Source organism: Galeopterus variegatus, unplaced genomic scaffold (assembly GCF_000696425.1).
Source record: "Galeopterus variegatus unplaced genomic scaffold, G_variegatus-3.0.2 Scaffold774, whole genome shotgun sequence".
Classification (NCBI taxonomy): Eukaryota; Metazoa; Chordata; class Mammalia; order Dermoptera; family Cynocephalidae; genus Galeopterus; species Galeopterus variegatus.
This window is the reverse complement of record NW_007726885.1, coordinates 267231-280791: the sequence shown is the minus strand read 5'-3', so window position 1 is coordinate 280791 and position 13561 is coordinate 267231. Positions and strand designations below refer to the sequence as shown.

At 47.5% G+C, this 13561-nt stretch overlaps 3 protein-coding genes across 9 annotated transcripts in view; 1 reads left to right on the top strand and 2 right to left on the bottom strand.

The window, feature by feature from the left end:
* The window catches only part of NEDD8 (neural precursor cell expressed, developmentally down-regulated 8), a 12166-nt gene extending 9740 nt beyond the window's left edge, over positions 1-2426 (bottom strand). The window contains exon 1 of one of the 3 annotated variants that reach the window (XM_008572320.1): positions 2311-2426. In XM_008572320.1, the coding sequence (XP_008570542.1) occupies positions 2311-2322 (12 nt within the window). In that variant the 5' untranslated portion in view covers positions 2323-2426. Of the gene's footprint in view, positions 1-1957; positions 2228-2310 lie in introns of those variants that run through there. The other 2 variants (XM_008572321.1, XM_008572318.1) reach the window with 2 other exon arrangements.
* Positions 2427-2573: 147 nt separating this feature from the next.
* Positions 2574-9335, top strand: GMPR2 (guanosine monophosphate reductase 2). 5 transcript variants are annotated; one of them, XM_008572315.1, is made up of 11 exons: positions 2574-2580; positions 2676-2698; positions 2962-3082; positions 3223-3342; positions 5568-5651; positions 6017-6190; positions 7162-7243; positions 7334-7440; positions 7628-7670; positions 8357-8516; positions 8722-9335. In XM_008572315.1, the coding sequence occupies exons 3-11, from the start codon at positions 2996-2998 to the stop codon at positions 8909-8911; spliced, it is 1047 nt and encodes a 348-aa protein (XP_008570537.1). In that variant the 5' UTR covers positions 2574-2580; positions 2676-2698; positions 2962-2995; the 3' UTR covers positions 8912-9335. The 5 variants fall into 5 exon arrangements, with proteins under 5 accessions (XP_008570537.1, XP_008570536.1, XP_008570535.1 ...); XM_008572314.1 differs by lacking the exon at positions 2676-2698; XM_008572313.1 differs by lacking the exon at positions 2676-2698 and having other exon boundaries at positions 2755-3082.
* Positions 9336-9723: 388 nt separating this feature from the next.
* Positions 9724-13036, bottom strand: TINF2 (TERF1 (TRF1)-interacting nuclear factor 2). Its single transcript, XM_008572312.1, has 9 exons — positions 11940-13036; positions 11690-11794; positions 11473-11574; positions 11286-11393; positions 11109-11205; positions 10488-10950; positions 10330-10397; positions 10135-10226; positions 9724-10002 (listed from the first exon to the last, which is right to left on the bottom strand). Exons 1-9 carry the CDS (start codon positions 12129-12131, stop codon positions 9868-9870), a joined length of 1362 nt encoding a protein of 453 aa, XP_008570534.1. The 5' UTR covers positions 12132-13036; the 3' UTR covers positions 9724-9867.
* Positions 13037-13561: the final 525 nt, after the last annotated feature.

Here is a 13561-nt window from a genome sequence, read left to right as displayed (position 1 = left end):
AAAAAAAAAAAAAAAAAAAAAAAAAAAAAAAAAAAAAAATGGATATAAAGAAAGAGACGAAATCTACAACCTTGCTATTCAAAGTGCAGTCCACAAATATGCACCTGGGAGATCACCAGGTACATTGCTAGAAATGCAGAATCTTGGGCTGGCCCGTTACTCAGTTGGTTAGAACACAGTGTTGTAACATCAAGGTTAAGGGTTCAGGTCCCTGAACCAGCCTAGCTGCCAAAAAGAAAAAAAGAAATGCAGAATCTAGTGCCCCATTCTACACCCACAGAATCAAAATAAGCATTTTAGCAAGTCTCCCAAGTGATCCTTACATACTTTGAAGTTTGAGAAGCTCATCTAGAGCAGTGTTTTCTAAACTGCAGGTCTCAACCCATCAATGGGTTATAAAATTAACTTAGAATACAACTGAAAATACCAGAGCACATCACACATAGTAAGTTTTTTGTGTATGTATGGGTTATGTATTTCTTAGTATGGACTGAAATCTTTATTTATTTATTTATTTTTGTCTTTTTGTCTTTTTTCGTGACCGGCAACGGATCGCAACCCTCAGTGTCGCGCCCGTACCGGACTGGGACCGGCAACGGGATCGCAACCCTCGGTGTTGCCCCCGCTCCTCGCTCAGCCAGTGAGCAGCTGGTCTGTATGTGGGATCCGAACCCTCGGTGGGAGTGCCGCCGCGCTTCCCAAGCGCGCACTGTAGCAGTGCGCCACCTGGCCGGCCTGAAATCTTTATTTTAAAAAAATTTTTATTATTTACTTTTTGGCAGCTGGCAAGTATGGGGATCTGAACCCTTAACCTTGGCGTTACAACACCATGCTCTATAAATTTAAAAAACACTTTAGTAGTAACCTCTTCTTTGGATTAAGAGGACACAAGAAAACCATATGCACTGAAAAGATTTCATCTGTTAGTTTTTCAAAATTTTGACAGTGAACCACACTAAGAAATACATATGAACTAGTAACACATACATGTGTGCAATATACATATAAATTTTAAAAAATTTCCCAAAACAATACCCTTACCCAACAGTATACCCTGGTATTTTTTGTTTTTTTGTTTGTTTAAATGCTGCTTGCAACCCACTGACCCATTAAATTGATTCCACGACTCTTTTATATGTCGCTTCTCAAAGTTTGAGAAACAATGATCTTTAACATGCTGTTTGCCCTTAGCTGAGAGGTAGTTTGGAAGGACTGGAAAAGAGAAGGTTAAGAATAGCTATTACGTATGGTAAATACGCTAAGGAAATGATGAAATAAAGATAGACTGACAGCTACACAAAGATCAAACTAGTGTTGGACTGCATCAATTGTCAGCTTTTTGTCTCTGAAGGTACAAAAGAGGAAACAGCAAACAGGACTAATAAAGGTACCAAGTTGGTGAAGAAGAACCACGGGAGTTGAGAGATAGACATGAAGGAAACACGGCTAGTACCAGAACTAGGGCACCGGTAATTAACCTGCTTCAGACGAGGAAGTGAGGCTAGTCCAGGATGCCCGACTCAGAAAGGCAAGTGGCTGAATAATACATTCTATGTTTTAGTTCTATGCTCGGAGGCAGCCTACGTTAGGGGCAGGGAGAAGAGGTAACCCGGCCACGAGGAACAGGAAGCACAGCTTATCCCGAGAATCCGAGAGAAAGAGGAGGCAAGCTGCTACTAGGCATTTTCTATAGCCGCGGGGGCTCGAATATAATTAGATCTCGGACAAAAGCAACCCCCTTCTGGGTCAAGGCACAGTCCTAGAGAGAAAGCAGGGACAGCAGAAACCCACGGTCGTCAGGAGGGGCCAGCCCCCAGCTCCCAACGCCCTCCCTGGTCCCCCTATTTCCCATCACCCCTCGCGCGGAGCCCTGCGGCTGTCAGCGCCCTCCAGGCTCGGGAAAGGCGTGGTTTTCCTTCTCCACTTCTCTCGTAAGGCACAACGGCCAGCCCAGTACCATATGCGTCTCGGCAAGGCTGGAGATGCTCCCACCTTCACTTTAATTAGCATCTTCTTCCCTGCTTGCGGCTGCACACGGATAAATTGCGGCTTGTACCGCTGCGGTCGCTGCTGCTGCTCCCCAGCACTCTGCCCGTGGGAGTCACTTCTGTTTCCGGGTCACTGTCTGGCTCCACCCCCCCTTCTTTCCACGGGATTCCCGAAAGGCTTAGGAAGGCTCCCGCATTTCGTTTCAGTGGCGTCGTAAATAAAAAGAAGCGGGCAGCTTAGTTACAGCAGAGATGACGCCTCCGCGATTCTGAGAGTCCCTAGCGAGCCAGGGCTAGCGGAAAGCGGGGGCGGAACGATTACCTCTCCCATCATGCCGGGGGGCAGCTTCGTCCGTTCCACCCTGGGAATTGTAGTCTTCCGCCCCTCGGATCCAACGGCAACCTCGGCGTGTGAACTCTGTTACCCAGGAGGCCTCGCATGGCCGAAGGTACAATTCCTCGGTTAGTCGTTCTCGCCAGCAATTAGCGGAACCTACTGACTTGGCGCACAAGGCTCGGCGGGGCTGCACGAAACTAGTTGCTAAGCAAGGGGAACTTTGGTCGACTGCCACCTGGGCCGAGGCAACAGGAAGTGAGTACCTATATTCCGGAAATTGGTTATGAGGCCCTCCCCTCCCTCCTTTCGCCCACCTAAGTCAGCTACTTACCTCAGATTGTTCTTTTCAGGGGCAGAAGGAAGAGTTAGCGGGGTAAGATATGCACCTTCAGGGTCACTCACAACAACTTACCAGCTCTTCTCCCCAAGAAACAGTACCCGGGATGGAGACACCGTGGATAATCGCAACCACGCGACAGATCGGGGCTACAGGCTTCAGGGACCACATCACGACCTATTCCCGACCTTAGACAACTTAAGCGAGGAGTGAAATGAATACTGCTGCCAGTCCTAACAGGGCATTAAGGCCAAAGGTGAGATTGATTCAGGTTCCTCCTGACTTTTTCTACCTTCTAGCCCTCAGATTCGTCACTACCTCGAGGCCCCCACCATGCCTCATATCGACAACGATGTGAAACTGGACTTCAATGATGTCCTGCTGAGACCCAAACGCAGCACCCTTAAGTCTCGAAGTGAGGTGAGCCAGCTTCTTTACTTACTCTTTCTTAACCCCAAGCTCCTGGTGGGCTAGGACCAAGAAAGATGCCTGGTCATTGTCCTAATGCGATACATGTTTTTTTGGGTAAATGAAATGCTGTTTCCTGTTTATATCTGCAGGTGGATCTCACAAGATCCTTTTCATTTCGGAACTCAAAGCAGGTGTACACTGGGGTCCCCATCATTGCCGCCAATATGGATACTGTGGGCACCTTTGAGATGGCCAAGGTTCTCTGTAAGGTAGGACTTCCTTTCTACCCCTTCCCCAGTGGTGTCCAGTTAGTCCAGATGATTTGCATCCCCACTCCCGTCCCTAGTCAGCTCTCTGGCAGTTAGCAGTCAGGATGCCCTGATTTACTGTTTCTTCCAGTACAAAGGCTCCTTTATCTGATAAGTTCAAAAGGTTATCTGAATTAGATTGAAAGCAGAGTTTTGCTCTATTTTTCTGATATATGAACAGAACTTTCCCTTTTCCTGTCTGGCAGTTTATACACCTTGCCAACTTTTACCAGCATCCAGGTCACTCCCTCCCAATCACATGCATCCCTCCAGTTATACCATTGTTCACAACACTAAGCATTCACTGTTTAAGTCCAGAAATTAAATACAGTTTGAGCACTCAAAATTTCCTAACTAGATGATCCTGGAGAAAAGTAGCTTATTTTCTTTTATGGCTGCTATTTTTTTTTTAACTTCCTCTTCTTTAAGTCCTAGGTTCCTGGGAGTTTCTGGGATGTGCCCCAAATGGAATGTGTTTTTTTTACATACAGGTTGTTCACTTTGAAAATGAAAGATGCTGCTCCTGTCAGTAATATGACCTGCTTCTGTACTTGTAGCTGAGAAGGTAGATAGTTACGTGGTCACTTTGAGAACTTACACACTCGCCTGGTTAATCCATGTAGCCCTGGTTAATGGATTCTGCTCCTGTTTGTGGCTCTGTTAGCATTCCTGCTTAGGAATGCTGCTGGTGCCATTGTTTGCCTGCCTTGACCAGTAGCATTGGGGGAAATGGTCAATCTGACTGCAGAGTTAATAGACATGCTGTATGTAATACATGAACCTTGTTGGGGACTATCTTGATGCTTTATGTTGAGAATGGCTTTCAGTATTGCTGATGAGTACTAAAAAAATCTGATTTTAGAGATGGAGCCAGGTCTCATAATAATAATAAAAAGATTGGATGCAAATAAGCATCTTTTTTCTAGGTTTGATATGTGTGCAATCAGATGTGCTTGTCATGCCACACTGTGCCAATATATCTTCAAGGTCTGCTGACCTCCTAGAGTGATTTTTCTTTATCAGCATGGTGATGGTGGAGTGTTGCTGAGAAAGCAGAATTCAATACCAGCTTTAGATAGTGTTGATGATGAACGCTGAGTGAGTACAGAATTTCTTTGGGCTTCTTGTCAGTTGCAAGGTTTGTGCTGTCCCAGCGAACTGCTGTCTCTTGTCTGTTTGTATGTCCTGTTTGTATGTCGGCACTTTTAATGCACAAACAACAGTATTCACAGTGCCCTTTAAAGGCCTTTCTCAAAGTATTGGGATACTGTTTGGAATTTATTGAAGTAGAGAATATGAGCCTGATGAGTCATTATATTCCTGAGCTTGGTTGACTAAAATAGACTGAAAGAAATATACTTTTTAGCTTGGTCCATGTCCCCAACAAGAAAACTTGTTCTTTATTCCAGTAGAGATGGGAAAAGGACAGGGTTATTGGCTTATTGGCTCCATTAACCTTAAGGCCTTACCTTTTGTGGGCATCTAGACCCACTGAATTACTGCTAGTAAATGAGCCAGAAGATACCAAAAATAGATTAGTACTAGGTTACCTTAGGAGGAGGGGCTGAGTCAGTGCAAGCACGGGCTCCATCCAGCCTCTTCATGTTTCTTCCATGTCTGTTGCTTGTCCCACTGCACCAACAGCTTGTCACCAACAGCTTGTCCTTATCACCTTTTAAGTCAGAGGCAGTGTATATGCTGGCAGGTGAAATGCCATCTAGATTACTCAGTAGTTTGGTGGGAGTATTTAACAAGTACTAGCTTATGGTTAAAAAGCTCTACTGGGATTTTTAGGGAAAATAATGGTTGTACTCAAATCCCACCTCAACTACTGACTTCTTCAAGTTGCTTTCCTTCCAAACTTCAGTCATGTTCTCTCTCAGAAAGAATAGTATAGGGCCGGCCCGGTGGCGCACTCGGTAGAGTGCTGTGCTTGGGAGTGCGGTGGCGCTCCCGCTGAGGGTTCGGATCCCATATAGAGACCGGTCCGCTCACTGGTTGAGCGTGGTGCAGGCGTGACACCGAGGGTTGCGATCCCGTTGCCGGTCGCGGTACGGGCGCGACACCGAGGGTTGCGATCCCGTTACCGATCACGAAAAAAAAAAAAGAATAGTATAAAGGTCTATTTCTAGAAAAAGAGACCCTAACAAAGCTTTCTTTTTGATAGTTCTCTTTCTTCTCCCCAGTTCTCCCTCTTCACTGCTGTCCATAAGCACTACAGCCTCGATCAGTGGCAAGAGTTTGCTGGCCAGAATCCTGACTGTCTTGAGGTAACACTGGCCTACCCTGCTCCCTTCCTTATCCCAGTTTTTCAGGAACCTTTTTTTTTTTTTTTTTTTAAAGATGACCGGTAAGGGGATCTTAATCCTTGACTTGGTGTTGTCAGCACCATGCTCACCCAGTGAGCTAACTGGCTATCCCTATATAGGGATCCGAACCTGTGGCCTTGGTGTTACCAGCACCACACTCTCCCAAGTGAGCCACGGGCTAGCCCTAGGACCCTTTTTTTTTTTTTTGGCTTCCTGAGACCAACCCTCACCCCCGACCCCTTTTAGCTGCTCACCAGGTCATCTCTGATGTAATGCCACAGGCAGGTCTAATGCTTCCCATGCCAATGGCCCTGTTTCTTTCACAGCATCTGGCTGCCAGCTCAGGCACAGGCTCTTCTGACTTTGAGCAGCTGGAACAGATCCTGGAAGCTATTCCCCAGGTGAAATATATATGCCTGGATGTGGCAAATGGTTACTCTGAACACTTTGTTGAATTTGTAAAGGATGTGCGGAAGCACTTCCCCCAGCACACCATTATGGTATGTTCTGTTATTCTGTAGTTGGTACATTCCTCTCCTCCTTCCACTTGTTCCTGCTACTCCATTTTGTTACATCAGTTCATTTCTTTTCTGCTGCATTCTGATGTTCCCAGTCCACTTAATCATGTTACTGTGTGATTATCCATGGTTCCAAGTTTAAAATGTCTGTTTATTGGTCAGTGCAATATCTCTGACTCTTGATTCATAGTCTTTATAAATCCAGTGTCCCTGACATCACTCATCAAACCAGGATGGAACATTTATGTATTTTACATACCTGTGGTGCATTGTACATTTGCCCACTGAAATGGATACATACTATAGTCATGTAAAAGGAGTCAGACAAAACAATGTTTTATTTTTTCACAAGCTTAGGGGAGTAATGATAAGGCCTCATTTTATTCACAGCGTGCAGGGGTATCTGTACTGTTCATTAAAAACAAATATAGCTGGATAGATGAGTATTGAGCCTACATTACCATGTCTTCCTCCTTTCCCTGAAGCCAGAGAGGTTCTGTAACAGAACGGCTTAAGGACAGGATAGGTGTGGTTTTTTTCATGGGGAAGGGGAGATAAATCTACTCTAAATCAGATCTGAGTTTGGTCCAGTAGTTCCCTTTGTCTCATTGAATGTTTTTTTTCATGCCACCTGATGTCTCCGTGTTGACTGCAGCACCTTGTTCCCTAAGGCAGTAAAGTGCATCCTGGACCTCAGCTTTACCCTAGTTCAACAGTGACACTGGCTACTCACCCCTGTAACTCAGCATGGTGGGGAGGTGGGGAATGGATGGGTAGCAGGGTCCTTTGAAATGGCTAGTGTAGAAGCCCTCGCAGGACCCAGTAGAGGGGACCAAGGTACCCTTTGAAATAACATTGTAAGGTCATGACCCAGCCATACTGTATGTGAGAGCACACAATCTTCCCTCCATTTCTGACCCTAGGGATGCTCCATTTTGATTATTTTGTCTTAGGCAGGGAATGTAGTAACAGGAGAGATGGTGGAAGAGCTAATCCTCTCTGGGGCTGATATCATCAAAGTAGGAATTGGGCCAGGTAAGGTGGTTCATTGGGGCCAGTGGCTACCCCTTCGGTGGCAAACACCTGTGGAGCACTTCACTTTCACACTTGTCATGTTCTTCCCAGGCTCTGTGTGCACCACCCGGAAGAAAACTGGAGTGGGGTATCCACAGCTCAGTGCAGTGATGGAGTGTGCAGATGCTGCTCATGGCCTCAAAGGGCACATCATTTCAGTAAGGCCCAAGGCACAATAGGGTATGCGGCTGCCAAATAGCTGGGTTTCCTGCAGGGTGTGGAGGCCCTGTTAGAGATGGATCAGGACTCCTGGGTTCCTGTCAGCTTTGAAGTGGGCCGTTGCCACATCGCCGAGAGAGCTTGGGAAATCCATGCTGTCTCCTCATAGTGCTCTTTACTTTACAGGATGGAGGCTGCAGCTGTCCTGGGGATGTGGCCAAGGCTTTTGGTAAGGAGGTTGGAAGGGCATGGAAGGAGTATCCCATAGAAGAGGGTGACCCACCTCAGAGTCTAGGGTCAGGCTAGGAGAGGCTCAGGAAGCCATGCAGACTCTTTCATGATAGAAACTAGTGGCCCTGAAGCCTGTGGTGTCATCTGGGGCAAGCCAGCAGGGGAAATCCTGAGATTCTGGTTTGGACTTTTCAAGTGTAGGCCAGGGCATCTACACTGTCCCCTGGATTGTTGGACAGTATAGATTCCTGAGCCCCACTTAGACCTACAAAATTAGTCTCTCAGGAATAGGCCTGCAAATATGCATTTTTCACAGCTTCCTGGGTGGTCCTTACTCATGTTAAATTTGGAGATCCTGCTCAGGACATATTAAGTGAGTCTTGTTCACCAGGGCACAGTAAAAAGAAATGACCAAAAGATGGCAAAAGCAGCAAAAAGAGAAAGCAAAAACCAGGCAGGGAACCTCCAGACACTCTTTTTAAAATCTTGGGGAAATCAGGCCCACTGAGGAGTAGAGGCCAGGGCAGAGCAGGCCTGTGTGGATTGTGGGTCAACTGGGGAAACAGAACCAGGAAGATGCTGAATCATTGTCAGGATTGGGGATTTGGTGTGAGTTACTTTGAGGGTAGCCATGTGGGCACCTTGGCCAGATTCATCTCTTTCCCCTATCCTTGATGCTGGCAGGGGCAGGGGCTGACTTCGTGATGTTGGGTGGCATGCTGGCTGGGCACAGTGAATCAGGTGGTGAGCTCATTGAGAGGGATGGCAAGAAGTACAAGCTCTTCTACGGAATGAGTTCTGAAATGGCCATGAAGAAGTATGCTGGGGGCGTGGCTGAGTACAGGTATGTGTGGGACCCAGGAGCTGAGGGTTCTTCGAAGAGTGTGACTAGTGTGGTGGCAGAACTCATGGCTGCTGGGAGACAAACGGTATAGTTCGAGAGAAAAATGGTCGATGGGGACTAAATATTAGAGACTGGAAAAGAATCACTGGGCTCTTTCAGACAGAAATCTAGAAGGAGAAGTTAATAAAGTTTTTCCTCTTCCAAGGGCTTCAGAGGGTAAGATGGTGGAAGTCCTCTTTAAAGGGGATGTGGAACATACCATCCGGGACATCCTAGGTGGGATCCGCTCTACATGTACCTATGTGGGAGCAGCGAAGCTGAAGGAGTTGAGCCGGAGAACTACCTTCATCCGAGTCACCCAGCAGGTGAATCCAATCTTCAGTGATGAGCACTAGACCTGAGCAGATCTGTGCTCCCAAGACAACATACCCATCCCACATACTGTGGCTGTGTATTACTTTGTCATTTCCTATTGTCTTACTCCTGAGAGCTCCTGCAATCACTCTATATTTCTCTATGGGCACACTGGAAATGCTCAAGGCACTTACTAGGGAGGAAGCAAGGAAGAAAACAGTCTGAGAAAATGATGTGAGAGAATCAAATGGTAATCTAAGGACCCAGCATCCTGAAGATTATGAAAAGGAAAAGACACTGATTGATACATAATGTTTTATATGGCCTTGATCTGGATGAGGCAGGCTTTTATAACCATGTCTTGTTAGCTTCATTAAATGGGACCCTTCAAATATCTAAAAAGCTAAAAAGAAGTGTTTACATATTTGAAATACCTCAATAAAGAGAGATCCCACTGACTAAAAAGATGCTGGGGATTTCTGCACGAGGCTGGCATCTGGGTGGTTCTCCATGGTGGGTGGAGGTAGGAGTCTCACTGACCCAGTGGGGTCAAGGACAATGAGTATTATTCCCATGAAGTATCTCCATTCTAATGCCACCACTCTCAGATAAGCTGGCAGCATGAGAATTTACAAAGTATATTCTGGTACTAGAACACTTTTTTTTTTTTTTTCAGAATAGCAAAAAGACATTTCTTTTCCAGGCTTTCAACCTTAGGCACATCTTAACAACACTATCCAAGGAAAGTAAAAAGCAAAGTGATTCTTCCAGCTCTGGAGAGGTCAGTTCTGTTTCTAAGGAATGACCCATTATGGAAGCCTTAATTCCCCTCCCTTACATTAAGACACTTTTAGCAAATCCAAAGTTTAATTAATTATCAAGCATCATGAAGTATTTAGCATTGTAGTCAACCCAAGCCTGGGCTTCCACTTCATTTCCACTAAATTGCTTGCAGAGCTGAGGAGGCAGGAGATGGGCAGAGGGCATTCCTTTCCTATTATAGGGGTTTAGAGCTGTCTATATGGTCATGGGAAGGGACAGGCATGGCACTGGGGCCAGAAGGGGGGAAGTATTCACAGAAGGTGGGGATCAGGGTGTCAAACTTTGTCTTCTGATAGTTTTCCAGAGACTCCTGTAGAGAAGGGAGCAGGGAGATCCTATCATCTGAAACCATTCCTTGAGCCCTCTGTATTCTGGAGCATGCGGAGTCCTCATTCTTGTTCTGCCCATCCCCTTCCCCAGCTTTTTGCTCCTTCCTACTCACCTTTCCTTCCTTCTGGCTATTATCTTCCTCATCAGAGTCCAAAACCAAGTCCCCTATGGTAATGACAGAGCTGCACAGGGATGGAGGACACGCTGCAGGAAGGAAACCAGAATCAAACTACTACTAGGTGAACACAAGCCCTTAAGTGTCCCTCAGAGGAGGCTGGCTGATCCAGTCCTCACCCAGACTACCTACCTTTCTTTCTGGTCCTAGGAGGCGATAATGATAGTTTCAGGGGGTCCATGTAGCAATCCAAACAATTCCTGAGATGGGAGCAAGCAAAGATGATAGGGTAAAAGGAAAGCAGGCAAAGAATGTGCCCTAAGAGGAAGAAGCACTTCTCTTCCACTTACTCCTTTCGTTTTGAGGCAGACAAGTCAACTGGGTTCTCTCTCAGAACTCTTGCCCCCAGGGTCTGGGATGGACTCGTAGACTTTCCAGAAAAGGCTGCTCTTGTACCCACAAAACCTGCTGGATCTGCTGCATGTATTCCATGTTCTTCCCTGTTCTCAGGGTTAGATATGACCTGGGTTGGTGAGCCCAGACTCCTAAAGGGGAACAGCATGACCGTGGGGCGCTCCTTATGTCCTCTCCTAGTGGACACCCATCGGGACTGGACTCTTCGTCGGCCTAGTGGGGCCAGATTGAAGTGGTGTCCAGTTAGAGGTTCTGGGTGCTTTCTTGAAGCTGGTCCCTGAGGAAAGTCTGGGTCAGGCTTGGCTTTTGGTAGAGGATTGTGGAGTATTAGTCTTGGTTGCTGAGAAGGAGTCTGTTCCCTGGGCTCTGTCAGATTCAGTGAATCAGTAACAGAGCACTCTGAAAGAGAAAATGCAGCTCTTTATAAATAGTAACATTAATTTAGTCTATTTTCTTGTGCCTCAGGCCCATATAACTATTCCAAAGGGTCGTCTCGAAAGGTCTCATGCAAAACACTACACCCCCAAATTCCTAGTTCTCCAAGATGGTCTTGGTACCTGGAAGTGGCCATCCCATGTCCACACCATATTGGCTCAAGGCAGGAGAAGAGGTGATAGAAACTCCAGGCTGCATCCAACTCAGCACATCCTGAAGCTGGGGCCAGGAGAGAGGTATGAAGACCACAATTCTTGATACAACCACCCACTCTCTCCCCTTACATGCCCCAACAAAACCTGCTGTGCCTGCAGTGTAGGCAGTGCTTTTTCCAACTGACACAAGTATTCAAAAAACAGCTTTTCCATGGCAGCCAGAAAGGGTTCCCCATATTCTTGTTCAAGTTCCTGCAGGGGAGAAAGAAGCAGATCAGAAGAGGATTAGAGGAAATAGCCACATGACAGCCTCCAAACCAGCCAGCCTCACCTGCAGCTTCGAGGCCAAATCCACAGGGGTCTCCGACAGCTGCTTCACCTGCTGGCAAAATGTTTCCTGTGCCTCCAAAATCTTCCTCAGATCCTGCTTTGTCTGTTGAGGATGTGGAAGACAAGTTAGGGGTACCAGGACCCAGTGGCCAGGCGGAGGGGCAACTTTGTTGCACCAGGTGTAACTGGGGTTAGGGCTTGTTCCGAGTATTACTCACAGCTTTGGGGTCCCGCACTACAGGTGCAGATTCCGGGAAATGGTGATTCAAGGCATTCAGGACGTGGGCCCAAGGCCGACCCTGCAGGATCAGCTCTACCACCACCTGCACGGTATTGAACTCAGAAATCCCATTTCGGGGCAAGCTGCCCTTTTCCAACCGGTCTCACCCCCAAGCTGTCGACCCTTGTTAGATCCTCGCATCCCTCCCCTTTCCCTGTTTTCCTTCCAGGTCCTACTCGCTCCAATACCTTGGCCTGTAGGCCCATACAGAGGCGTTCATGGTGCCGGTAGCGAACCAAGCCAGGGGCCGCTGCGCGCAGGGATCGCAGAAACTCTAGTACTCGTGGGAAATGCTCCACGTAGCGTCCGCACACGACTCGCCAGCTGGCTGCGGCTGCGATGCGCAGAGAAGCGGGACCGGCCCCCGGGGGCGCGGCCATGGCTACCGGGCTCCGCCCCGGGGCGGCCCCTTCGGGTTTCTCCCACCCAGGCAAGACTTCACGACCCCGCCTAGGGGCGGAGCTTCCCTCCGCGGCTCGGATCTTTCGATCTGTGCCGGCTACTTGGAGATCCGCCTCAGCTCACTTCCATAGGCCAGCAGAATTTGGGGGGTCTTCTCCTAGCTAGGGCTGGTGCCTGAATGGAGAAGCTGGCCGTCACCAATGGCACCAACCAGGTCCCTTAGCTGGAAAGGCCGCGGCAGTCTGGAACCCGAGGGTACCTCACTTCCCACTCTGCAACTTCTTCCCCTTGCCCCGGAAAAGGGCGGTAAGAGAGAACCAATAGGCGGCCAGACAGAGGGACGAGTGGCGTTTGCGTCACAAGGCCACGCCCCAGCAGATCCGGTGCCGCCCTGGCCACCTGAGTCGGTTGGCTGCTGAGGCCGCGGAGGCTACTCCTTTGGGCCCTTCCGGCCGCTCGGCAGCTGCCTTTCTTCGCCGATCCTGCAGGGGAGTCACGTCACTCCTCTGATACTCGACCTCCTAGTCTGTAAAGCGGGGATCATGCCACCTCCCCCTGCCGTCGTCTTCACCCTGTGAAGTAAAATTCCTTAAATCCCACACCCCGATCCAGCGCCTGCAAAGCCTTTCCCAGGGGGTGCGCCGCTTCCGGCAGGAATTCGACTGTTCGTTTTACAAAACAGAAGAGGGCGCCCGCCTCCAAAAACTAAAATAAGAGGTTGGAGAAGTACTGTTAGTCTGGTTTTCTCAGGATGGTAGGATTGTAGCTAATTTTTTGTGCTTTTCTACGTTATTTCTGTATCGTGTAGTTTGGGGGTTTTTTGTTTGTTTTTGGCGGCTGGCAGGTATGGGGAACCAAACCCTTGACTTTGGTGTGTTTCGTGTAGTTTTAAAATAAATTTAAAGTGTCTTTTTTCAAATTTCTGTTGTGCACTTCACTCCAGTCAGCCCCTTAATGTAAGTAGCCATTGTTTCTTGTCTCTGTCATCCTTCGTGGTGCCTCTTCTCACTCCCATCGCCAAACAGAACCTGGCACTCAGTGTACACTCTTTAATTAGTGATTGAATTAGTTAACCTGCCTGACTACCTCACAGGGATTAAGTGAAATTGCCTGTTATTTGGACCTTCTCTTCAATTCCCAGAGATAATAGCTCACACATCCTTGTCTCCACCCGAGATCAGTCATCTGCCCATGGGACACCTAGTTGTAGGATCCAAAGTATCCCAAATTAGACATGTGTGAAATTCTAGTTATCTTTCTTTTTTGCTTTATATATCCTCTCTTACGTTCTTTTCTTTACGTAGATCTGCGTTTCTGACCTATGTCATTTTCCTTCTTTCTAAAGAATTTCTGTTAACATGTCTTGCATGTCAGGTCCTCTGGTGACAAATTCCCTCAATTTTTGGTG

Coding starts and splice junctions, on each gene's coding strand:
- GMPR2 (XM_008572314.1), top strand. CDS start 2,996: ATGCCTCATATCGACAACGATGTGAAACTGGACTTCAATGATGTCCTG. Junction 7,671..8,356: donor GGATGTGGCCAAGGCTTTTG/GTAAGGAGGTTG, acceptor TGATGCTGGCAG/GGGCAGGGGCTGACTTCGTG. Junction 8,517..8,721: donor GGGGGCGTGGCTGAGTACAG/GTATGTGTGGGA, acceptor TCCTCTTCCAAG/GGCTTCAGAGGGTAAGATGG.
- TINF2 (XM_008572312.1), bottom strand. CDS start 12,131: ATGGCCGCGCCCCCGGGGGCCGGTCCCGCTTCTCTGCGCATCGCAGCC. Junction 11,206..11,285: donor CTACACTGCAGGCACAGCAG/GTTTTGTTGGGG, acceptor TCCTGGCCCCAG/CTTCAGGATGTGCTGAGTTG. Junction 10,398..10,487: donor TCTGCCTCAAAACGAAAGGA/GTAAGTGGAAGA, acceptor CTCCCATCTCAG/GAATTGTTTGGATTGCTACA.